The sequence below is a fragment of the Parasteatoda tepidariorum genome, chromosome 9, assembly GCF_043381705.1.
Source record: "Parasteatoda tepidariorum isolate YZ-2023 chromosome 9, CAS_Ptep_4.0, whole genome shotgun sequence".
In the NCBI taxonomy this organism is placed as follows: Eukaryota; Metazoa; Arthropoda; class Arachnida; order Araneae; family Theridiidae; genus Parasteatoda; species Parasteatoda tepidariorum.
In genome coordinates this window covers 25,601,415-25,628,632 of record NC_092212.1, presented here as the reverse complement: position 1 = coordinate 25,628,632, position 27,218 = coordinate 25,601,415, and the positions used below count along the sequence as shown (strand labels likewise).

The following is a 27,218-nucleotide window of genomic DNA, read 5'->3' as shown; positions in this document are numbered from 1 at the left end:
TATAATTACTTAATTTGTGTAAACAAATTTTTTTTTTAAAAAATTGACACTATATGTAAAAAAAAATTATAATTCCAAAATTGAAACAACACTAATCGCATTTATCTGTTACTTTTTCGTAACTAGTTTTGTTATCTGCATAAAAGTGAGGATTGTTAGGATAAATGTACATTTAAGTTGCCCCCTATTTTTGTATTCCTATATGTTTACCATAAATTGCTTTGTAATCTAATTAGTGTATTTGTTTTAATTTAGTTGCATTAATTATTTATATTATCTGTGCTATAGCAAAAGATAAATTATTAAAAAATTTGTAAAATAGATATTAAATATTCTCTGTATTTTGATAATTGCAGCAGTATGATAATGTCAGCCCCTAACACTTAACTTTTTAATTTACACTGCCCGAAAATGGTTGTGTATCTCTGATATAATGCAATTTATATTCTCTATTTCTTAATGACTATTCATCTATGGCATGGGTCGCCAAACTTTTTTCATCACCGACCCCTATATAATTTTTCGAAATTTCCATCGACCCCCATAAAAGTAATTTTTCGTTAATTAAGNTTTCTTATATCTACTCAAAGCACTTATAAGAACTTCCTATGCAGTAGCATTAATAACCATTCCTTTTTATCTCACACAAGTAAGTTATAATTTAGTAAAATATTTAATTTAAAGTGGCTTTTAGTTTCTATTGTGAGAATTTAACTCTTATTTCTATAATTGAATGTTAACCTGAAATGTTATAAATTATTTTATTTTGTAATAAGTTATAACTATGGATTAATGTAAACATTATATAGAAAATGATTTGCAATTTATTTTCCAAGAGTTCAGCTAAAATTTATTTTTGTGTTTCAGGGGTCTGTTTAGAAGAAATATCTTTCACATAAAAACGCAAAATATCTTTTCATAAAAACGGGCCCTTCACTAAATAATTTATCTTTTAATCGGACCCTTCACAAATTTGTTTATCTTAATTTTTTGTTTTGTTAATCGAATAAGCCCTTCCTGTAAAAACAAAGAAAGAAGGTTCGAAACGAACTAAGCTTCCCTAAGTTTAAATTCCAAATGTAGTATTGTAAGAAAATATTTCTACTGTTACAAACATCGTGTGCACATTCTTGATATTTTTTGTAAATAAATATAATTGATCAATTTATATTTATTAATAAAATTAATATAATATTATGTAAATAAAAATTAATTTCAGGGAATTTTTTTAATAAAATATTATAAATTTTTGAATTGTTTAAGTTTACTTAATGCATAACACATCAAAAGAGATACATAACTAAGTGGTGTTATTTAAAGTTTGTCAATTGAAAATATTAAAAATGTGAGTGATTTTGTTTCTATTATTCGTCCGTAATTAATATTCTGCTTTGAGCAGTTTAGGCTAAATACCAAATATTTGTATGTTGCATCTCTAATTTAGTAGCAGCAATTGTTGAGCATAATCTTGTGTCTATTTACAATTTAAAAACTTCTTGAAAAGGTTTTTAGCAATTTTTACAATAACAGGACCCTATTTGCACAAATTCGCAAAAGCAGGACGCTGGTTGAAAGAATGAGACTTAACGCTTATTTTATATTCACAAATTATGAGTAGTTTTTTCGCAAATTTACAAAAGGACCTTTCACAAAATCTCTGGTCAGACCCCTGATAGCAGTAAGCTACTGATCTAGTTTACAGTTTTTCTCAAATTAACAGAATATGACAATTTTGTTATAAAAATTCTGCTTATGCAATGGTTTCAATGTTAGAAGCAAAATATAATTACTTAATTTGTGCAAATGAATTTTTTTTAAAAAAATGAGGCGATAAATAAAAAAATTATAATTCCAAAATTCAAACAGCACTTATCACATTTATCTGTTACTTTTTCGTAACTAGTTTTGTTATCTGCATAAAAGTGAGGACTGTTCGGATAAATGTACATTCAAGTTACCCCTTTTTTTGTATTCCTATATGTTTACCATAATTTGATTTGTAATCTAATAAGTGTATTTGTTTTAATTTAGTTAAATTAATTATTTATATTATCTGTGCTATAGCAAAAGATAAATTATTATACATTTGTAAAATAGATATTAAATATTCTCTGTATTTTGATAATTGCAGCAGAATGATAATGTCAGCCCCTGACACTTTATTTTTTAATTTACACTGCCCAAAAATGGTTGTGTATCTCTGATAGAATGCAATTTATATTCTCTATTTCTAAATGACTATTCATCTATTGTAAAAAAGAGAAAAAAAATCTATTTTTTAAAATTTTTAAATAAAACCAAATTAGTGAAACCGCTTGTGATGTTCCTTGATCCACCATTCGTTTCCAAAAAAAAAAAATTACTGATTGATACTTGTTTTTCAATTAATAAATTTGTAGCTTCCCCATAAAAGAAATATGCTTATAAATTCTGGTATCTCTTAAAGTTTTTCATTACCAATACAATCATTCAGTGATATGTTAATGTTTTTCAATTTTATACTAGTGTGATTATAAAAAATGGAAACCAAACATATACTTTTAAAGATTTTTTGTTTAATTATTTTTTAGAATAAATCTCTCCTTAGCAAAATACGACAAACCTGTGATATGGTAATAAGTTTTGAATCATTTGAAGGTACAGAGTTAGCAGATCATCCTGCTTTCCAAGAATATGCTGGTAAATATTAATTATTTTCTTTACTATGTTTACTCATAAATTTACCCGAAAATAATTTATTAATTAATAATATTTTAAGGATTTAATTTCATAATTTGGAATTTAAAAAATGTACCTTATGTGTTATACTATTAATATTACATGAAAATTACACAACTTACTTTTTGCTTCTATTACAATTTAAAAAAACTTCATCGATTTAAAAAAAGTTCAATTTTAAATTAATTAAAAAAATTTCCTATGAGTTAGCTATCACTTTGTAATGTACTAGTCAGATTTTTGAAATTTTCCTATTTGTAATTAGACTGTCCTAAACAAAGACTTTTTTTTACCGATTTCAAGAGAATAAAGCTTCATATAAAACTTTTATTTTGCTATATTAAAACTAAGTACATTGAAAAAATTTGATCTTTCATTTAGCTCACACTAGTTGTCCAAGAATAATCATTTTCAAATTGAGTTATTTGGTCAGGAAATATAGTTTTCATTATTGGAAAAGGGAGTCATATTTTTATTTTTATATATTTATAGGTATTTTAATGCCTTTACAAAAAAAATTCCTTTACATCAAATTCATGTTGCCTATAAAATGAAGTGAAAATTAACTTTTTTTTTTTAAATATTTATGCTTTTTACCTTATGAATTCATCTTTTAGCAATAAAAAAACTATCAAGAAAAAAGGAAGAGATATGTAAGTTATTAATAAATATTCCAGTGAAAAAAGTTTAGACTATATTCTAAAACCATACAAGTTGAACAAAAATGTAATTTTCAGGAAGCTAATTAAAGGTAGGTTTATACCTATCTATGTTATAATTATATACCTATCTAGTGTAAACTAAATAGGTAGTAATAAATTTTTTACTACTTTACTTCCAAATGTCTTTATTATTTGTTTCATTTGCCAAAATCAATTTATTTTTTCTCTAAATCAATTGTTTTAGTAAAGAATTGCAAATAGTCAATTTGGAATTATTTGTGCAAGTTAAGAGTTTAATCCAAAACATTTCTGAACCTATTATAAGGGCTCTTATGAAGCTAAATGCTTGAGACAAATACAGTACTCCCCCTTCAAACACCTATCAAAATTTAGTCTAATATAAATACATAGTGTGTTATAAACTTTTTGCTTTCTTTTTACTATCAAATATTTTGTTTAAATTATTCCTTGTAGACAAACATTAAACATAGTTTTTGTTGATAAAATCAGATAAATTTATTTTACTGTTAAAAAGCTATTTGTTCCATTTGCCTTGTACTCTTCTTTTTTTTATACCATATTTGTTTTGTTTATGTTTGATGTTTGTTTTAGTTATGTTATAGTTATATGGTATTTGTTTGTATTTTGTAGAAATTAGAGTATAATTAAATATGTATTTAAATTTTTTTCTAAGGACTGATTCACATGACAAAACTGCCAGTTCTAAACTCTTGTCAGTATCCAGTGAAAACAACTGACTTAGCATATAAGACAAAAAGAAAAGAATTTATTATAGAGGTGAGTAACTTAATTTATTTAAACGAAATTTTGGATATTGAACAGTCCCACATTAAATTGATCGTAAGACATGGTTTGCTGTAGATCACCAAAGTAGCTATGGTCAGTGAGTGGGTGGATAGGTGACCTCTGTGCAGTCGACTACTGCACTCTGATGGGACCGAGGGTGCAGGGTATCAGGCCTTGTTATATTGTTCCTCCGTAAAGTACTCAATTTTGTGCAGTTTGTCCTCATCTTCTGCAGAGGGTCAAAATCGCGGGGGCATGTTTTCGGATCATCCTCAGAGATGTTTCCTACACCATTGCAAATGGTCCATTCTGAAGCTCTAGTACGAAGTAAATAAAATACTACTGTGAGGTAGAGTTTATAAATTTTCAAAATAGTCTCCTACATTCACACAGGTGTTCACTGGAGGGAAAATATTTTTTTAGAGGTTGATAACACTAATAATGAAAACACACAACTATCTGAAATTCATTTCTGGTAATGTAAATATTAGTTGCAGATCATTTATGACAAAGCAAATTTTCATATGTCGGATTTTGAAATGTCTTTAAAGAGTGTGCAGATATCAAATTCTGACTTTTGCTTAAAAAAGCACCTACTGAGATGCTCGAGATGCTGAAAAAGCATACGGAAACCAATGCCATGGAAAAAAACGGCTGTGTGCGAGTAACATAACCATTTTCGCGAAGGTCACACAAACATCCTAGGACTGGGCTCACTTCCTCTTCCACAACAGATGAAAATGCTGAACATGTTCAAGAAATCCTGCCTGCAGACAGACAAATAACCATTGATGCTATTGCCTCTGAAATTTCACATGGGTCACATCACATTCTTCAAGGGTCACATCACATTCTTGTGTTTATTTGCACATGGTTCCAAAAATATTATCACCTGAACAAAAAGAAGTGAGAGTGAACATGTGCAAGGATTTGATTGATATGGCAGATGAAGATGACAGCTTCTTAAACAAGAATTATAACAGGTGATGAGACGCGAGGTTTTCTTTACGAACCTCTTAAAAAATGCCAGTCAAGTGAATGGAAAACAAAACCTTCACATATGAAGCCAAAACTTCACAACATTTAAAAAAAACTGACAAAATGATGGACAAAAACTGAGGGTAAATGATGCTCGAGGTGTTTTTTGATTGCAGGGGTGTCATTCACTATGAAGTTATTCCTGAATGCCCAAACTGTCAGTAAAAACTTTACTTTAAGATTCTTAAACCACTACAAAATGCAACTAGACGAAAACTACCTGAAAAATTGGCAACAAACGATTAATTTCTTTTACACAACAATGCTCCACCACATTGCTCTCTGATTGTGAAAAGTAACTAGTCAGACATGGTGTTACCACTCTTATTCTCCCGACATTGCACCAGCAAATTTTTACCTGTTTCCTCGGCTGAAAATGAAATTTTAAGGACACCGTTTTGTGGATTTAGATGAGGTGATCAAAAATGTGACAAAGCAACTGAAGAACCCCTCAAAAAATAAATTCCAGGATTGTTTTGAACAGTCATACGGACGTTGGATAAAGTGTGAACGCTGCCAGAATAAATTACTTTGAAGGTCAATAAAGTAAAACTATTGTTCTATTTTTTTTAAATAATATGCAGTTAACCTATTCCAGGAACTTTTTGACTCCACTTTGTATTATTTCGCTTAATCAAACTAACAATTTCTGGTTTTATTTACACTCAATAATGTAAATGTTTTTTTTTTTAATTATTTATTTAAGTTTTTCTATTTAAAAATAATTTTAATTAAATATTTTGAAATCTCAGATTTTAAGGAACTGTTGAAAAATTTTCTTTTCATGTAAAAATTTTGATTGTATGTTTGTTTTATAGCGTTTGCATCTACCTCCAGATTTTGATGATAATTCTAGTGAGACTATTGCAGCTGGATGTGGTGGTCCCTGCAGCAGCAAACTTGACTACTAAGCAAATTGATGGGTGGTTAGTTTATAGTTTTGTTTTTATTCAGTGATACTTAAGTGACTAACTGTGGAAATGTCAATATTTCACTGTTTTATTGAATTGTTAAATAGTGTTTGCTAAATTTCCACAGCTGTATTCATTGTTGGCGGAAATTATGTATTAACAAACATCCACCACATTGTTTAGGCTATCCCTCCAAAAAATGAATATTTTAGAATCACAAATTCATAAAGAAACAACAAAAAAAAAATCATTTTAAAGCAAAACGAAAGCACAGTTTATAGTCCTATATTTAAGTGTTCGTTTTCTGTAATATCTTTTTGAGACACTTATAAACAATTAATCAAAATAAAGATGTCTCTTTTCCTTTTTTCAAAAAAATAAGTAATTTTTTTTTTTTACTCTTGGGAACTGTTACAGTATTTTATTTGTAAAGAAAAAAACTACAATACAATAATTGGTGAGTTTCATTACTTTTAATAATTAGTTTTTTTTCTTTCATTGCTAAATATTTGCAAAAGTGGGATATTCCGAAAATACTTTTCTATTGGTAGCAAATCTAATGTATAAATATTTTTGTAAATAAGAAATAAAAGGATTTTGTTCAACACTTCATATAAATAATTTAAACAGATATATAAATAGTCATTTAGATATTTCAAGATCTTAGTTGTGATAAAAGTTTTATGGAAATAATGTTTTATAAAAGATCTGACTATAAAAAACCTATTTAAACAAGTTTTAAATTATTAAATATTATAAAGATAGTATATTTAAATTAAAAAATTTTTTTTTTAGGTTTTAAAATTTTTTGATTGTAATCTTAAGCTTTAGACTAGGCAGCTGTTTGTTTCAATTAATAATATGAAGAATGACCATTTTGATTTATTTGTGAGCAATAATTCTTAAAATATCTTTTTACTCTGTTATAGTTTAGTTAAAATGGATTCCTATGATTGTCTTTAATGAATTGGAAAATAGTTTTGGGCTGCCAACTACTATGATTTTTTGCAGAATATTTTTTAAAGTTCTTAACAAATAAAAACTAAAGCTTTAAGAATTTTAGAAATTTTATCAACATTTTAAAAGCTTCACCATGAAAGAGCTAGAACAAAGTGGTGTTTTATATAAATCTTTGAATTATTAACTAGTAGTGGGAAAAATAACTTCAGTTTAAAATTACAAACAAATAATAATACATAAACTTAACTACCATTAAAGGAAATTTTCTTAAAAATGTAGAAAGTTGGCTTCCTTGTAAACGTAATCATGGTGCGTAGCTTTTTTAAGAAGTGCTTAATGGTGCTTATTTTCGTTGTTCGTTATTTTAAAGTCCTTAAAGGTGCTTTTTTCATTTGATCATTTGATGAAATACTTGCAAGTCCGCATGTGCGTCTACTGAGCTGGGTTCGGTGAGATTATTGCACTCTCATGTGCAACTCTGTTGCATTTTGAAAGGCTTCATGTTCCACCCTCTGATGTTGAACCAAAAAATCTTGATCATTTTCTCATGGCTAATATAATCAAGAAAAGAGTCTTTGTCAGAAACTAGTTATTTAATTATGATCATGTAAAGTCTTTTAAAATTATTTTGCATTTTGTAAATGTATATAATGCTTAAAATTATTTTTTGAGTGCTTAAAAAGTACTTAAAAGGTGCTTATTTTTTGTTGAAAGATTTGGCTACGCATCCTGGTAATTATTTATTGTAAGTTTGAAGTCTGTCATAACTCTTGAGACTTCTGAGAGTCAAAGCATATTTTTTAATAATCTTACCCAAATTACCTCAAGAGTCTTGAAATTAGCATTTTTAGCAATGTTTATTAATAATGGATACAAATCAGCATCATTTATTTGTAGCAATAATTATGAATCTAATAACATAAATAACCTGACAATAAATCTATTTGCATAGTATCTAAGTACTAAGGTATAAAGTCAGCAACTAACAAGTCAATTAAACTTGAATCGATATTTCTTTTTAATGGATTGTTTTGAAGAATGGACTATTAGTTGTAAAAATTTGAATTATTGCTATAATATCATCATAAAAACTATGTACAACATATTTTTACAATTTTATTTACAACATCTTAAAATACACTTATTGTTTTTAGTTTAAAAACATGAAATATACAACTTTTTTTCTAGATAAGTTAAATGTACATTGTAGTAGCAGTAGTATAAAGTTGGATACATATTAATGACTTAAAATAACATATAAATACAGTTAATGCTTGATATATCTCTTCATGCCATCCGAAAGACTGGGTTATCTTAGTTTTTTTGACAGCAAAAAAATAATTTTAAAATTGTTCTAATTTTATTTTATTGAAAATACAGTAGAGTCCAATATTCGAACATCCATTTTCAAAAACGTCTATTTTATATACACTTTTGGACAATCAAAATAAACCTTTTTTTTATTCCTGATTTGTTGAAAAATCTTATGTATGAGGAAAGAAGTTTTACTTTTTTCATTTTCTCTTGTTAGATGTAGAATAGCTTAACACATTTACTGCTTTTATAAATTGAATTAAATAGTTGTTGAAAGAGCCACAGTAAAAAAAAAAAAGAAGAAGAAGAAGAAAAAAAACTTTGGCGAAACAAACTATTGAATATTGATGAAGATGAACATTAATAATGCTTAAAAGAAAGACCTGCAGATAGTCTATGTTTTGACTTAAATTGGATTATGCAGTTGAAAGTTCAACTTCTGCAACTTCTTCCGATTTTACTTATATTTTATCATTAACATTAATTTTATATTAAATATTCATTGAATAATTGAATTTCATTTAATCAATAGCACAAAGCTATTGTATGAAAATTGATGTTAATTATTGTTTCTTATTTTATTTAATGAATGACACGTTTTGTTCATTGTTTACCCTAAATTTACTATCTGAAAAAAATCTTTTTTTTTTAGAATTACTGAAGTTCTAATGATTTTGGATAGGTGACTTTGCATTACAATTGAAGCATATACTTATTTTACGATCCTTTATGTTTTATTTTTCTATTGTGCTATATTTAAACTGCTATGCAGGAAATTATTTCAAATTCTGTATTCAAATTGAGATTTTTTCTCTTTTTTTAAAAAAAAAATAATTTGTCATTGCCAATTTTATTTTATACTTTAAATATTAAAATCAGTGTTCCAAATTTGCCTATTTCTGTCATTTACTGATTAAAAGCTGTAATGTTTGAAATTCCGACTAACTGAAGTGATTTAAGTTTGTCTTATAATAATTATTCATGCCTTATTAAGTTCTCATTTCATTTTTCTTTTTTCATCCAACTGTTTGTGTGTGCAGATAAATCTCTCTAAATATCTTTTACAATCATCAACAATCTTTTAAGTAAAAAACCACTATTCACAAGTGATATCAATGTCTGAAAGCCTCTTATGAATTATAATAGGAGAACTAGACCGTAAGATGAAACAGAGCCAAGCATAAGTCCGAGTCCAAGGAAAAAGGCCATTTGGGATCCTGCTATTTCCTGGTCTTCTTCTTTCACTTGTCTATTATAAAAAATTGATAACATTCAAATGAAATTTATGCTTAAATTATGTTTCACAAATTGATAAGTTGTAATCTATTTAGAAACAAAATGTTAGAAAGGAAATTACTTGTACGTTTTGAAATTATTATAAATTGTGACATGGGGTGATTGGTAATTAACTAATCTGATACTTTAAATTTTTTAAAAAAAAATTCTATTAATAGTAAAATAGGTTTCTTAGATTTAAAAAGGAGGAAAAACTTTCTTAAATAAGAAATTTTTTTAATTTGTGTCTAGAGATTTTAAATAGCGAAAAATATGTTAGAAATTGCAAAAATTTTTCTCTTTTTTTCAATTAATACCTAACTTTAAATGATGCTCCTAATCGTTTCCCCCCCCCCCTTTACATTCTGTAACTACAGTCAAACTTAAAACACCTCTCTCACTGCATCCTCTGGAAAGCTGCCGAATTTTTTCGGAACCAATTATCTTCCATAGGATTTACATAAAAGTCTTTCCTGGCAGCAAATTCTAATAGAAAAAATTTAGTTGTGAAAGCCAAACAATTTCTACTTGTTGTATGCGTATCTGCCATTAAGCGATATGCTTTATCTTTAGATTTTTTAAAATAAAAAGTTGTTGATTACAAACCACCTTGCTTAAGAGATAAAAACTATTACTATTTTAGTGGTAAATGTTATTGTCAAAAATAAATGGCAGATTTTATCCCATTACATTGAGAGAGTTATGGTAAACCTCTGAACAGTGATTTCCAAACAAGGGTCACCCATTGATATCATGAATTTTGTTTCAGATTGTATATTAGTCAACTTTTTTCATTTTTTCCTGCTTCACTTGCAATAGTTTCTGTTGATATTCACTAAAATATTTGCCCTCAATAAATCCAGCCTATGCAAATAAATAATTTTTAAGCATTGCTATTGAAGTCAACTATGGATACTGTTCAATTCTGCTTACTACAGATACCCTGTATCTTTAATGGCGGTCTGTGTCAATTACGTAAATCTTGTTTCAGCATTCACAATGGGTGGCAATTTCTGATTCTTCATCAATCATTCTTTAATTTGTGCAATTCGGAGAAAATACTGGCACATGCATGAAAGAAATAACTTACACATGCATTGACCATCATTTATGAATCCATTTAATTTTTACCTTCTTTAAGTTCTAGTAATTGGTAGAGAGATACAATACAGAATTTTTTTAAAGTAATGCTTGAAATACTAGCAATTCCTTAAATTGGAGCCTATTGAAAATTGTAAAAAAGGAGACTATATGAATCTACTATAGAGAAATGCAAATTCATGACATTTAAAAGAAAAAGTGATCATTATTTGATCAGTATTTTAGTGAGTTAAATCTGCTGTTGGAGATTTTTTAAATATTCACTTGATTGATAATTCCGAATATCACCAAACACGAAAGCTCAGCCCCTCTGGGACCTGTTGTTCTAAGGTTTCACTGTATTATCAAATTTTCACTATCTTATCCTGAATCGTTCCTCATTTTTATGTAATATTTTAACATATTTGAGTTAGTAGTTTTCTAGTTAAAAGCTATAATCAGGCTCCAAACCTCTCTGAATATTTTAATGATATTTATCACGCATATCAAATGATTATCACCGATATTATTTTATATTATAATATTACGTTATAAAAATAATTTTTGATGATTGAACCTTTTTTGTACATTGTAAAAATATTTGTTTTAAGACTGTTTTAAATATTTTTTTTTATTCTTACATTTTATTTTGTTTGCAGCTTTCTTTAAATACTGTCAGAGCTAAAAGCCAAATCTTGTATTTTGTTGCCTCTGAAGATAAAGTTACTGAGTAACTTGAACATTTTTGAAGTCGGAGAACTATTGACACAAATTTTCTAATGTGCTGTAATAAATCACCAGTTTAGAAAATCGCTATTTATTTTGCAAAGGTAGCATTACTTTATTGTTAAAAATCTTTGTGTATATATTGCCTTTATGCATTTGTTAAGTCATTTGTAAAATACAGTTTTTTTATTAAATATTCTTATCCAGCTCTATTTACAGTTGAAGACAATTTTACTCAATAAAAAAATAATTATTTTATCAAATTTCTGTATCATCATTTGGTGCCAATTATGAATTTGGTTAACTACTTGGTGGGTGAATTTTAAAACAGCAAATTTAAAAGATTTAGAGGAAGCCAAAGACCAGGAGACATGGGAAAGCTGGCTGGATGTCCTATGCATCAATCCTTATGCAGCTTGAAGAGCCTTAATAAGTAAAGTAAATAATGATTGCTAGCCCTGGTTGTGCCAGATTATTAATAACTGCTCTTTGTAAAGTATTAAACGCCATTTAATTGAAATCATTCATTCTAGACAGTGCTCACAATAAACAGCTAATAAGTATCTTCATTAAGAGCAAATTGTACTTCTGCTCATTTTACAGTTCTGTGTGCATTTATTTTTAGCACAACTTGAAATGCTCTTTTGTGAACTTGTTAAATTATTATATGCAATTTATGGTACACTCTTCCTATCCTCTATGTTGGTGCTGTTATTCCTACTGTATTTCTGACACTATTGTGGATTTTTTTTTCAATATGAGAACCTTTAAGAGTACTTTTTTTTATTTGCGCATTTGTGCCAACTCTTCTTTTAAAGGGCTGTTCTTTATGGAAAAAAAAAAAGCGTTGTGACAAAAATTTTATTTTTTTCTCAGAAATTAAGTGAAATTTGTAGGTAACAGAAAGAAATATCCACCTGATAAATAATGTGAATTTCAATAATATATGTAGCTGTTATTTATATATAAAGCACTTTTTGTGGCTGTGCTATAACGGGTGAAAGTTTTTTGTTATTAGGGTATACATATGCGTGTGTGTTATAATAATAATAAAGAAGCATAATTACTTTGGCCCTTGTGTTAAAATGATGGTACAACAGTAGCCGCCAGTGAGAGCAAAGAATAGAATGATGATGATGAAGTCTACATCACTGTCAAATACAATTGGTAAATGATGCCTTGGATGTGCATTGCACAGCATAAGTAGTGGAACAAACACAACACGCATTACTGTCAGGGCAAGTGTGATGTACTTGTACCTAGAGGGCTAAATGAATAGACAACATTTCAGGTTGCATCATATAATTAAATATAGTTTTATTTTATAACCGTCGTTGAACAGCCGATCCAATTTTATGGGCTTACGACTACTAGTTTTCAACTCCGTAGCCTAGTAATTTTGAACCCAATCCAGAAGATCTCCCAATACTCGATCTGGAAGATCCTGGATTAAGTATTGGGAGAAATTTGCCTTCATGGAAGACTTTTTGAAGGAGCTAACTCACATTTGCGTTACATTGAGAGCACCTCCCACGGTTAGCCTGACGGCAAGGGGACTCTAACCCATGATCCGTCTACCACTGAGGATATTTCACATCAGCTCTGTGGTCGATGCAAGCCGGATTTGAAATTCGTAACGACTGGGATTCGAACACGGTTCTCCTCATTGGCAGGCGAACGCTCTATCCCCTGAGCCATCGCGCCTCATTAAATATAATTTGTGCATTTTCATATGTGTTTGCAGTGAAACTTCCAGGAAAGACCAGCTCTGTGTAGCGACCTCGATTTATGACCACTTTTGGGAGGCACGGAATTTTTTCCATAGACTTTGGTATGAAGAAAACCTTTAGGAGAGACCATCAAAACCTCCAGTGACCGGGCAAAAGTCCGAAAAGGTCAAATAAGGAAACATGATAAAATATCAAAACAAATAAGTCGATTCAACTATGTTCAAAATATTTGTGACTTGCTCTTATTTAGAGAGCTTTTTTTTTGTTGATGATCTCTAAAAGAGATAGAAAAATATCATGTTGCAGTCAGGGTGCATTAAAGAGGATGCTATGAATTATTTATTTTTAAAGTTCAAATATTAAAGTAGATAAAGAAAAGTTAACTTTTGGAAATAACTAAGCATCACAAAGAAATAAACCTTTTCTCATTTTTTTTTTAAAGAAGACTAATTTTTATGCTATACAATTTAAATGCAAACTTAAACAACAAAAAAACAATTGTTCATTTATTTAAAGTAGTTCTATCAATCATAATTGGTAAATTTGTTTTTGCACATAATTATATCAGTAAGGGTCATTTTTATTGCCGCTGTGAGGACACGAGGATGGAAGGAAACACCATCACAAAGAACTCAGTATTTTTAATTACACATTCACACATCCATTTAACAATAAAGAGTAACAACATAATATAAAAAGTAATTTAAAGTTTTACCCAAACTGATTGGGACAGAAGGGAACCAAGAACGGTTCCAGTAGCTCATCTTACGTCATCTCACTTGGTAAGTCAGAATGAAGACTATTGTTTTTGCGGATAAAAGGTAGTGCCATCTGGTGCTACGAATTACCTATCCGTTACACCGCTAAATTTTATTCGTGGATCTGGTTTTCATGACGGCAACACAAGTTCTTTTCCGCACCAAGAAAATGAGGCCACTGAGTAAAATTAAAATTGTGTGCAAAAAATATTGTACCTTCGATAACATTTTGAAGTCAATGGAGGTAACCCCTAAAAATGACCATTTTACTGTAGAACAAAGAGTGGTCGCTCCTAAGAGGTTTCACTGTATATATATGTAACTGCTGAATGGTTGCTCTATAAATTTGAAAGTAGTGTCTAAGATCAGTGGCTAATGTGCTACAACAGTGGTACAATATTTTTTTTCTTTGGCTGTGGAATTCTGAATGGCTTTTTTTGTTGTTGTTGCTGGAATCCAAACTTTTTACATAAAGTTTATGAGCAATTGTGTAAATATATTAAACTATAAAACACTTCTAATTCTTTTGAAAATATTTAGTGTGAAGAAGGCAAATTTTTCATTTTTTTGAAATCAGTTTTTTTTCAGACCTTTGAATTTCCGAGTCTGGAACAGAACTAAATTAGTTCTAATTTGGTTTTTAGTGTAAGCAGACTCCATAAGCAAAAAAATTAATAATTAAGCTGATTAATGGTTCTTTATTGAAATAAAAATGAAAAGGAACTCAAATAAACATTGAGAATGATTAGCAGGAAAACAACCTGGAAACCATTAGACTAATATTGTTTTAATTTTTTTGTTTCTTCAATTAAGATTACGGAATACAAATTGATGCGCTTAGCCGCTTTACTTTACCTAGGCAGCACTTTTGTGTCTAAAGCTTTAATCGTTTGAAAGTTATACGGTTGAAAAGCCTTTAGTGGAGTTACATCAAGTATGTATTCTGCCAACCTTTAAGTTCTTGAAGGGCATTTTATGTTGCCAGGAGAGACAAAGTGGCTAAAGACTCCACAATTTTGTAAATAACGGCAGCCCACTTTTACTGGTCAGACAAACTGCTACTCATAATGATTGATGTGAAGTTTAAATCCCTAGCCACCTCTGTGGATCTAAACCCGGTCCTTTAAATTAGCAGTTAGAAATAACAACTCACTCTAATTTTTAAAGGAAATTAAAATGTGTTATTTTTTATAATCTAAATTAACACTAAATTTATTTAAAAACTAATGTCCCTTTTATAACTTTCTGAAGAAAAAACCCTTCCTTCTCGCTCCTGTGAAAATAACGGGGTGAGGTTTCGCCCTCTATTTCTCGCTCCCGTCATATTTCCGGGCTGGAGTGCTCAGTAGTAACGGGCCAATAAGAATAAAAATAATTCATTTCTTTTGCCTGGAAAACATTTTATTTCTCATTTTACGCACCAGATGGCAGTACCAGGATATTTGTAATGTAATTGTAGATAGTTAGTTTATTTTAAACTAGATGTCAGCACAAGATGTTTGGATATCAGAAAAAAAATAGGCACTTTCATGACCGTTTTTTTGAAAATTAACCGATCGTTAAGGGGTTAAGAACGTCATAAAAAAATATTTAAATACACTCATAAAGCATTTATTCCAAATGTTACAAAAATCCATTATATTCAACCTGGAAAACGTTAAGCTTTTTAACGATTGATGATTTTTTTTTAAAAATCTGGATCATTGTTTGGTACGCTGATAAATTAATTTACACTCAGAGAACATATTTTATAATTGATTGAGCTTTTACAATTATAATAATTATTATACTTACTATTGGTATCCTGATCGCTACCATTCGACTGACTAAGTCTCCTGCATTGAATAATAAAAAGCAGGCAACAGGTAAAAACAATCGACCTGAAAAAATTAAATGTTTTTTAAAAAGACTTTTAATGATAGCATTTTTTTTTATTTTCATTATTGTTTAATAATATCGTTAGGGTTTATTGTCACCAAGGGGTTTAGGAAGTGCTTTTAATTTAGTCTTCTAAATTCTAAAATGGAAAGGAAAGCAAAATAATCTTAAACACAATCTTTAAATTTAACAAAGTAAATAAATACAAAAAAAAAACAACACGAAGAAAATTACGAAAAACAATAGGTTTCATTTATTGCGCATAAGCTGCAAGTAAACAGAACTCATTAGATAAGTTCAAAATGAAGATAAAATAAAAGAAAATTACAGACATATAAAAAAAAAGGGGGGGGGAGAGAGGAAGGAAAAATAATAAAAAAAAAACGATGAAATTTTTTTAAAAAATCCGCAAAATAAAAGATATAATCTTTTCATCAGCCCACACGATTATATCCGCAAAAATCTCTTTTTTACCTTAACCCCTCATCTCTTTTTTTCCCCCAGTTGTTAGTTATTTTTTTTATTATTATTATTTTTCTTCCCCCCTTTTTTTTCTTATAATTTTCCTTTGTTTTATCTTCATTCTGAACTTTTTTCATTTGAACTAATTTTTTAATGAACATATTTTGAAGAAGAAAAAGAATATTTGGCACTACTTTTTACATAATTTAAAAAAAGAAAAGAAAAAACTTTGCCAGAAACAAAAGATTCCAGTTTCAAAGGTTCTGTGCCAATTATCCGAGCACAATTCGTCTTGAGCATAACTCGTCGCAGTTCACCGTGCGCATAACTCGTTGCAGAGACAACTCTTCGAAGGCACGATTCGTCGTGACAATTCGTCACATTCACAACTAGTAGCGACAACTTGTCATAAACAATTTCTTACGGCTTCGATGAAATACATCTATATAAGGACATTAAACTCATGCATTGTCTGTATAAAATCTAGCAAGATATTTAATTTGTAGTTTTTCAAATGTTACGGGCACCTAAAGGATGAATGGATAGTAATTTGCTTATTTTTTACAAGGCGGGGTGGAGTGGTATGAGAAATGCTTACGCAAGACCCTAAAATACCCTTATTTTAACTTTACGCTTGTAAAAAAAATATTTATTAAATATTTTGCAATACTTACTATGGGAATAATTTAAATAATTTCTTTGATATATAAGTTATATATTTAAGAAATTATTATGCTGGGCGCTAAGGAGTTGCTGACATATTTAAAACTTTAAAAAATATGGATTGAACTTGATAGTGATTTTTACCGCTCTACATTTACACATTAAAACATTCTTACTGCAAAAAATTTCTGAGCAAATTACAATAAAAAATACTAGCTCTCAAAATGCAGCCTCCGTAATATCCATTTTTGCAGTAAAATTTTATACCGTCATTTTTGCAGTAATATTTACTTAATGATAGTGATTTTATAGCAAATATTGTAGAAAGTACAGTAGATAATATTTTTTTTTTACCGTATAATTTTAAAACAAAAATGGAATTTATGTAAAAAAAATACATTGGCACCCTGATTGCAGGTGTTTTATCTATTTTTTTTTTTAATCTTAATTTGGTCCATATTTTTTTACGATGTATAATTGAAAGTAGGCATTTTAGTAAGAAAAAAATCAAAACATGGTAATAATGAACGTAAAAATTATTTTTCAAAAATAAACTTTTTTTTCAATTGCACTAGTATTAGTGATCGCGATGACTACACATGAAAATGTTTAGGGGTGAATTGAGCGATGTTACATTTCCTGCAATTGGGAAAGATCTATTTCCCTGGTCAAATGTAAGACAATTTTAGTACTATTATCCCTTGACGTTAGATCCAAATATTAATAGAAGTGTCATCATATATTTTACTAACCAATTATTATTAGTATAATGAAATTACATTTCTGAGAAGAATACATTAAACGTAGATCTTTCCAATATATCAAAAGTACTTATCAAGACTACTTTTCAAAAAGCACTAGGTGCATATCGGTCATAAAAACCAACCGATTCCATTGCCACCAGTCAAGACTAAATCTTTCTAACAAAGATCTATTTTACATCATGGGCATGGGCCCAATCGTTATTTATGCCTCACTAGCATGGGCGACTGCAACTATATCTCAAAAGCATAAAATCGATAAATGCATCGAAATACATAACCAATGAAAAAATAAGAGATGAAACTAGATAATCTGAGTCACACATTGAAAAACGGAACAAGTACAATGGCTTACGTTCATCTAACCAAATCTCTTATAGGCTTCACAGCACTTGACGAAGCTAGGAACTTCTCTTCTTGCGTTCCTTTTTGATTAGTGATCGTTAAATTGTTGATCTCGAGCTTCTAGTAGCTTGCAGGGACAATTTCTGTAGCTCACATTGTTGTGCTAGTAGGCTTACTGAAACCTCTTAGAGACGGGCGAGTCATATATGCATTTTCAGGGCGGGTGACAATCACGGTTGAAAAGATAAAACTGGTAGCCAAATTATTTTTATAGCAGTTTATTTATGGGCCGGGGTAATAATAGTTTTCTTTATTTTACTCACCAAGACTTAGTTTAAATTAAAAATTGTACAGCTACGCTTTTAAGAAACATAGATTGGATCTACCTATTAGATTTAAAGTGAAAGCAAAAATAAGGTTTTCAAATTAATCTACCGCTTTTTATTTTCTTCCATCCTATTTCTGATTCCATACGAATATATTTATGACTCACCCGTCTCGAAAAGGTTAATTCATTCACTGAACTAACAAACCAAATATAAGATTGTTATTCATATAAGATTGTTATTCATATAAGATATTAATATAAGATTGTTTTCTCGTTTTTGTAAAAAATAGTTGATATTTCTTTTGATTTGAAGTTCACAGTAGGATTTAAAAACGAAATGGTAGCTCAGAAGCTTTTTAGTGTTGGCGACTACTGCTTTAGATGGTGCTCAGAAATATTGCAGTTAGGACAAATTTCTTCGGTATTGTGACTCTTCATGCGTTCCAGCCGATTGCACTGGTAACATCAAAGAACTTGAAGGTACTGTGCGCAAAATAAATAAATAGAAGCAGACCACTCTAATTAATTTTTGATCTAATGATCGGATCTTCACGTTCTAGGACTCAGTTTTAATGGTTCGAGGGGATCGTTTATCCGAAGATTATGTCATACAAAAAATAACTTTTAGTAACTATTGACTATTTTTTATTATTTTATTTAATAATGTTCGAAAATATTTTGAATTGTAAGGTATACAATCTTTAACATCATTTTAAAGAAAGTCAATTTACATTGCAAAGTACAAAATTTGAGTGAAATATTTTGCATAGTTCCTGAAAAATTGAATTTTAAGTGTCTGACTTTCTTAAAATTCAATTTCTCAGCAACTATTCACCCGATTTCACTCAAATTTTGTATTTTGACACGTAAATTTACTTTCTTTAAAAAGATGTAAAAAGTTGTATACCGTACGATTCAAAATACTTTAGAACATCTTTGAATCTAATAATAATAAGTATTAAATAGTTACTAAAGATTATTTTTTGCATGGAATTACCTTTGGATAAACGTACTTTATAATTGTGTGCAAAAAATTTTCAATTCGCTAAAAAAGTTCGAGATGTTGCGAATTACGCAAAAAGTAAAATTTGCATTAAGGGGTCTAAATTTTGAACCTCTCTCCCGACCACACTATTGGGGCCATATTTGCTGGTGGTTTTAGAAATCGAATTCGTCGTAAAAAAATATTGGTTTATTCAACGAAAGTGCGTTTTTGTGTTTGATTTCGTTACATAAAATATCTCTGCACTTATTAACACGTTCAAGCCGGGGTGACCCACCGGTGGGTCACGCTAGATTGTCTAATTTTGGCAGCGCACCGGAGTAAAAACTGGTAACAATAAATTTCATTTTTTAGTTTTTTTCCGGGAATAATAAAAATCCATAACTACCAATTGTTTTTAACGGATGCAATTTTTATATTGAATTGCTTCTTCGCCGTGACATATTTCCTTACTGTGAATTGTTATTGTTGAGAATAGATTAAATCCTCCCGAATATTATCTAATATTGAAATAGTTCTTCTGCCAGTATTTTCACTTTTCCCGGCGTGAACGTGTTAAATAACATATTTGAGATTGCTCCCTCGAACCATTAAGATTAAGTACTGACCTAACTTTTGACCTAATGATTGGATCCTCACGTTCAGTGAGGATCCAATCATTAGGTCAAAAGTGATTCAGGGTGGTTCCTTTTTCATTTTGCGTTGTGTATATATTTCCATATATATTTAAGCTGGATTTACGAAATTTTATGCAATTATTGCATACGAAACAAGAAAGCAGCTCTAGCAATTGTTTGGGTTAGTCAGAGAAGCGATAAGAGCCTCATATTTATACTTCGCTGCCTACCTGAAAATCCTAGCTTCAGTGAATATTTAAAGCGGTAGCCAAATGACTGTTCAAGTTCAACTTAGTTCATTTTCCCCACACTTTTCTGCACAATAGGTTTTATATATATGTTAAGGTTGTTCGTTTGTAAGGGTGGAAAAAGTCATTCTAAATTCAATTCATGAAATCAATAATAACATGTTTAATCATAAAATTTCCTACTGCTCTAAATATTAAAATAAAATTGCTCGATTAATTCGAAACTTGTGGGAAAGTATGTTAACCCTTTTGAAGGCCGTGGTAAGTATACTTACCACCACGTTTTACCACTTTTAATTTAGGTTTCCATTTTTCAGTAACTTCAGCTTTCTTGAAGTGAATTTGAATAAAATTGGTAACCATTTGTCACTTTTAAAAAAACGTATAAAAGATATAAAATATATAAATCCTTTTGAAGTTTGTAACATTTAAGGAATTTATTTTATAAATAAAGAAAAATAAAAGTAAGTAATTCCCTAATAGGTCATGTTAAATATATTTACCACAAAAAAATGGCATTTTTATAAACTAAATGAGTTTTATTTTTATATCAATTACTGTTCTTAAAACAATTTCATTTCCAAAAATACTTTAATTTACCTTTACTAGAAATAAAGGGCCCGTTAAAGGGTTAATATAATATCTTATAATAGTTATTAATGTATTTTACATACCTGTCCAGATAGTATTTTCTGTTGAGGTAGACACCACCAACACTACTATAGCTGGCAAGACAGAAAGTGACACCCAAAACACTAAGACAATAGCTAATGCGTACACCCATATCTAAGGGGAAAGGAAAGAATTATTTTGTGAAGACTTAATGGTGAACGTTCTTATTTTGGATCTAGTACAAAGTGTGCGTATCAGAAGAAGATGGACAAAGCTTGAAATGTGCGTTTTAAAGTAAAGGTGGAGCTCAAATTAAGACCCTTTACTGCTAAGCGATGAATATACATTTTAAACATATTTTAAGCTTGCTGTTATCCACAATGTCAACCTTTATCTATAAAAAAGTGCTCTCTCATAGAAATCAATTAAAATTACTAATCTAATTGTAAATTGGAATTTTATAATTGTAATGGTAGAAACGTTACAGTGCTCCTCAGCTACTATTTTATATCTGTGATAGAATGTGATGAACGGTTACCACTAGTTGATTTATTGCAGTTTTGTGAGAAGTTGGGAGATGTGTATTAAGATTATGAACGTGAGAGCTGTATTATGTTCACTGTCGTGGTCGCTCTTGTTTGTGATTTGCAGGAGATTGTTTCATTTTTTGTTTACGGCCGACGTTGTGTGTGATGAACTGAATAGAAACAGCGTAACGAAGGCTATGTCGCAGTCACAAATATCATGTCATTTAAACAATATGGACCATCTATTGAAGTAAGCGTGTTCAATTCTAAGTGGGCATGTCTGTCGAGATATTCGTGCTCTGATGANTGTAAGCCGACGTTGTGCGTGATCGAGACGAGACTGAATAGCAACAGTGCGAGGAGGTGGATAATGTCTCAGTCACAAGTAGCGGGTCAACTGTTCAATGTGGATCATCCATCGAAGTAGGCGTTACAGTCTAGGTAGGCATCTTCCTATCGAAGAGGGCGTTACTTCCAAGGTAGGCGTGTTCACATCACGTCCGGGTCACCAATGTGGGGAGAGTTAAATTCGACAATGTCAAACGTCATCTATGAAAAGTTACACCCAGTTAGAATTGTGTAAACATATCTTATGTACTCGAGTATTAAAATTGAGTACTTGTAGTGGTTGAATCGCTACTGATTCGTCAATCGTTACTCTTAAAAAAATTGAGTATTAAATTAAAATGAAAATTCTCTTTAAACAAAAAATTCTATGAATGAGCACCATTCAATAATTCTTTAAAAATACAACCGAAGAATGGAGGACGGTTTTTTGTCCACTGGGAAAAAAAAACGATTTTGCGCGTGCAAAAGGGTTTTTTCTCAGTATAGCCCATATTCACTGTTTATTAACTGACGGGGAGAACCAATTTTTTCGCATCATTTTTATGCCAAAACTTAATTATCAATTCCCTATATGTAATAGATGACAAATCAAGCTTCATTTTTTTTGGTGAAAAATTCATAAAAATAGTTTTTTTCTCTTTTTCTAATGTTATAATAATTAAAAAAAAACAGAATTAAATTTTTCGTTCATTTTCTTAAATGAATGTCCAGCCAACAAAAAGTACAAGGTTGCCACGGCAGACTAAAAGTGCAAGGGGTGGTGACTTATAAAATTTAAATCTTTATTAACCTTTTCGGGACGGGCGAGTCATAAATGTATTCGTTCAGAATCAGGATAGTAGAAAATAAAAAGTGTGACTTATTTTTGCTTTCACTTTGAATATAACACATCCAATCCAAGTGTGTTAAAAGCGTAACTATATAGTTTTTAATTTGACATAAGTAGTGGTGAATTAAAGCAAACTAATGTTACCTCGCCCATAAATAAACTGCTATAAAAATAGTTTGGCTACTAGTTTTATATTTTTTAACCCTGATTATCGACACCCTGAGAATGCATATATGACTCGCAAAGAAAGGTTGAAAGTTTGGATCCTTTAATAGTAATTTTAATTTTTATGCATTTAGTATACCTAGAGAACACCTCGCATCATATAATTTGTTTATACAAAGACAATTCCATACAAAAAATAACAGCGGAACTAATATTTAATAATCACACTAGAAAACGTTTTTTTTTCTTATGTTGCATTAGATTTTTGAACAGACTTCGGGTATTTATGAGTCGCTAATTTAAAATCTGCAACCGCTTTTTCAGTACAAGCTACAGTTTTAAAGCAATTTGATAATATAATCCTGAACAGGACTTTTTAAAAATACACTTTAACTTTTAAAACTAAGGGTCCCCACTTCTCTGCTGCTTAGGGAGTGGTAGGAAGGAGGCGATTTAAATTATGATGCGACATGTTAAGGCTTGCTTTTGCTTAGGCTAGTTTTAGAAATGAGAACTTGAGGCCGCATAGTGGCCTTTATTCCATCCATCTTGAATTTTTAAAAAGATGAGGTAGCTGAGTGTTAAGTGCAAAATTTATACATTCACACTTTATTCTTATTTGGATAAATGTGATTTAAACTGATTTTGACTAGCATTACATTTATATATTTGAAACACATATATAGAAGGTCTGCTGGCTGTCTGAGAGTGTGCTGCCTAAAGTTTTATGAAACACCAGCTTATGATTACAAAGGAAATGACATTTCCCTACCAACAGAAAGAATCTTTTTGGAAAGAGTGAAAGTTGACACGTTAAGGTTATATATTTTTTGCCTACAGTGTTATTATCATATTAGCAAACAAGTGTTTATGTATGTATATAAACCATACCTCGTTAATAAACTTAACATTTAAAGACAAAAATAAACTAAATAAAAAAATATGTATTGAAAAAAATCCGCAGTTTTCAGAACAAAATTAAATTTTGATTGAAAATCCCTACACCCTAAACAGGTAAGATCAATTACTTGTTTAAGCGCATTCTCCAATGTTTTTTATTATTATTATTTTATTTAATATTAATCCTAAAAAATTTGAACTGTTACGTATTTTATTTTTACACCATTTTAAAGATTATAATTTTGTATGACGGAATACAAAATTTCAAAGTAATCGTTGAATAATTCTTGATAAATTGAATTTTGAAAAAGTCGTATATTTAAAAATATTGTATTCTTGTAAACTTTGTAATTTTTTTTTCGTGTACTGTACAAATTATTTCAGAATATTTTGCGAAAAATACACGTCATATTGAAAATAATAGAAAACGGTTGTATATTGAAAAAACATTACTAAAATTTGACATAAAGATCAACTATATCAGCGGAGCCTGCATTCCATTTTGCATTTCTGTTATAGCACATAGGGATTTTTCCTATGAAAATACATAGATTTAATTTTGAAATTAGGAATTCGGGTTTAAAATAAACCCTGATTCTGAAAAAAATTCACTCACTAATTAAAAATACTATTAAAACTAGTTTAATAGTATTTAGCGTTAAAAATGCTATTTAAAAGCAAGTTTAATTTAAATTTATTTGTAAATGTTATATAAAAAAAAGTACCTGTTTAAATATTTCCAAATTTGAAGTTTTTTTATGGGCTTCATTGGGTAAACTTTTATTCATCATGGCTGAAAGTAAAAATGAAAGTCATCAAAATAACAAATTACGTAATAGTTCATATTTAAAGAGGTAAAAAAGCTCACTAAAGTAAGAGAGAATAGGCTAGTGTGAACAGTTTTTATAAATTTTCCGAAAATACTTACTAATCATTATATTGGACACAATTTTTTTCTTTCATTAAAACTTGAACGTTTGTTTTTACAGTCAGACCTCCATTTAACGAAGTCGCTAAATCCCAATAATAAGTTCGTTATATGGAAAATTCGTTTAATAGAAAATTACCTTTTGAAATACTTAAACAACGCAAAAGAGGTTTTAAATTCATAAACACTACTCATAATTGAAATAGCAATTAATACTCCTTTTTCTTCCAAACTAGTATCTATATTTTATTTTTTAAATTTTAACCATAAAAGAAATCTGCATGGAAAGCAAGAATAGAGCAAAACATAATTCAGTGTTACACTATCATGCTAAATACATTTTCAACTAAAAAAAAAAAGCTAAATTTATGTATAAAATTATAGCTGCATTTATAATAAAAGTAATTTTAAAAATACACTACACGTTACGTTATACATTACACAATTACGTTAAGCATAACACTGGCGTTCTTAAGTTTAATTGCTATAGTTAAAATCCGTTAATTTTGTGTGAGTTTTTCGTTTGAAATGCAAACAAAATGGGAAGGGTATTTTACTGCTTTATCTCAAAGTTAAGTGGCTTTTAAAACCAATTCTAGGTCTTTTCCCCAATAAAATGCATAATTAAATGGAAGAAATTTCCAAAATGTTCTTGGTTCCTCGAAAAAATTCTCAAAATAGAGAAATTCGCAAAATGGAAGTTCGTTAAATAGAAGTCCGACTGTATTTTGAATGAAACAAGCTAATTTGGATGTTTACATTTTTAGGAATTTTCTGTTCAAAAAAAGTTTTTTTCGTCCACACTAGTTCAATGTTATGGGGTTAGGATAGACATGCCTTAAAACTTATTATTTAAAATCATGATTAAACTTAAAACTTATTAAAGAAAAGCAAGTAAAATCAAAATAGATAAATATGAAATTTTTTACTTACAGAGGGGAATTAATTTTAAATTCACTTGAAATATTTTTGAGATTTTGATTTAAATAACTAATTTATTTTGAGCATTTCGCACAAAGTTTAAAAATAGAAAAATGCAAAAATATTTACTCACATGTTTGTTTTGACATGTAAAAATTGTAAAGTTCCTGCAAAACAAAAAGCTTTGCATTAGTACACACTAATTTAAAATATTAATTTAATCATATTATTGAATATCTAATTTATGTTATATTTTATCAAATTCTGAGTTGCACCTAAAATTAGAACAAAAAGTGTTCCTGTGCGTACTAAACCGCATTTCATCCGAGCTTATGTCATAAATACCTGACGTGAATAAACTATGAAATAGAAATTTAGTAAATCCTTATATGTAATTGAAAAAGTTACAAACAGCAGCTGCCTTACATTAAGGTAGAAATTATAATTTTAATGAATCAATGTTTAAAAAATACTAGAAAATGAACCTTTAAATAGCTTCAACATATATTTTTTTCTTTCTTTCTGATTCGCATTTTTTCTTGTTTCAGGCACAATGCCCTGGTAAGAAATTTAATATTCTAAAGAAACTCTCGTTGAAAATAAATATTATTTTGTCTTTATGCAACTTTTTTAATTTATTATTATTGTTACAAGCTGAATACTCGTTCTTCTTGGGTATTGAAATAAAACTAAATAATCATTAAATCGGTAATGATCAACATTACGAAATCAAGCACAAAATTTAAGGAGATATGCGGACACAATTAACTTAAAGTACCATTTTTTATTTTTATCTCATTCTCTTCCTGATGGATTTACGTTATTAGATTGAGTAAAAAATGTTTTAAAAGTTCGTTATCCCAAAATTAAAATTAACAATGCTCAGTACTATTTGGCATAATTCTATGCTCGAGACCAACTCCCCTGATAACAAAAAATTGCCATCATCAACTGTGCCTATGTGATGTCTTTATTTAAGTTAGGGCTCCAACTTATTTATCTCTGTGGGATTAATCATTAACTATGTTGATTATGGAGTGGGGGGGGGGAATTTATGCTATGCTCTTTTATCCCCATTGCTCTAAATTGAAGATTAGATGAGTTGAGTAGTTGGTGATGATGATGATGAATAAGCGAAAATGTACGCTGTTCACGAAGAAACCAAGCAAATTCGAAGTGAACTTTGTATTTTTCCTGGAGATCAAAATTATAAGTATTTTTCTAAAACACTTTTGGAGAGGTTGAATATCATTAACTATTATCATCATCATCATCATCGAAATATATCTGGGCACCTGGGGCCGTTAGCGGCCTTTTTCCCATTCGTCTTGTATTGTGGTCTTTAAGGTGGTTCTTTCTGATAATTGGAATAAAAGGAAATTAAATATTTTGTAATTTAGTTAAAATTACGTCACTACAAAAATGAGCTGCCATCGGTCTGAGGTTTATGTCTTCTCTTAAGTTTTCAAAAGTAAAAATTTCGTTGAATCCTGCGGTGTCACAATTTATGGTCTTTTCGAAAAATCTGAAATTTAACTTTGCAATATGATGATCTTAAAAATCTATGTTGAGGTCGCGATGTATGTTTTTATTGCGGATAAACCATCTTGCTTTTGTTATTTTCCTGAGGATTTTATTCTGGCATATTTTGAGTTTTTTAAGGAGTGATGTGGAGATGTTGCACCAAGCTGGAGATGCATAAGT

At 29.4% G+C, this 27,218-nt stretch overlaps 2 protein-coding genes across 5 annotated transcripts in view; one reads left to right on the top strand and one right to left on the bottom strand.

The window, feature by feature from the left end:
• The window catches only part of LOC107445049 (Elongator complex protein 4), a 30,226-nt gene extending 18,472 nt beyond the window's left edge, over positions 1-11,754 (top strand). For 2 of the 4 annotated variants that reach the window (XM_071185397.1, XM_043047235.1), the window contains exons 6-9: positions 2,571-2,679; positions 4,075-4,178; positions 6,044-6,151; positions 11,425-11,754. In XM_071185397.1, coding sequence (XP_071041498.1) covers positions 2,571-2,679; positions 4,075-4,178; positions 6,044-6,136 — 306 coding nt within the window. In that variant the 3' untranslated portion in view covers positions 6,137-6,151; positions 11,425-11,754. Of the gene's footprint in view, positions 1-2,570; positions 2,680-4,074; positions 4,179-6,043; positions 6,152-9,062; positions 9,299-11,424 lie in introns of those variants that run through there. The other 2 variants (XM_043047237.2, XM_043047236.2) reach the window with 2 other exon arrangements.
• The window catches only part of LOC107445032 (equilibrative nucleoside transporter 1), a gene marked incomplete in the record, with an annotated part of 55,360 nt that continues 36,334 nt past the window's right edge, over positions 8,193-27,218 (bottom strand). Inside the window, 6 exon segments of the mRNA XM_043047234.2 lie at positions 8,193-9,659; positions 12,559-12,758; positions 15,774-15,859; positions 20,959-21,070; positions 24,391-24,458; positions 25,648-25,681. Of these exon segments, the coding sequence (XP_042903168.1) occupies positions 9,548-9,659; positions 12,559-12,758; positions 15,774-15,859; positions 20,959-21,070; positions 24,391-24,458; positions 25,648-25,681 (612 nt within the window).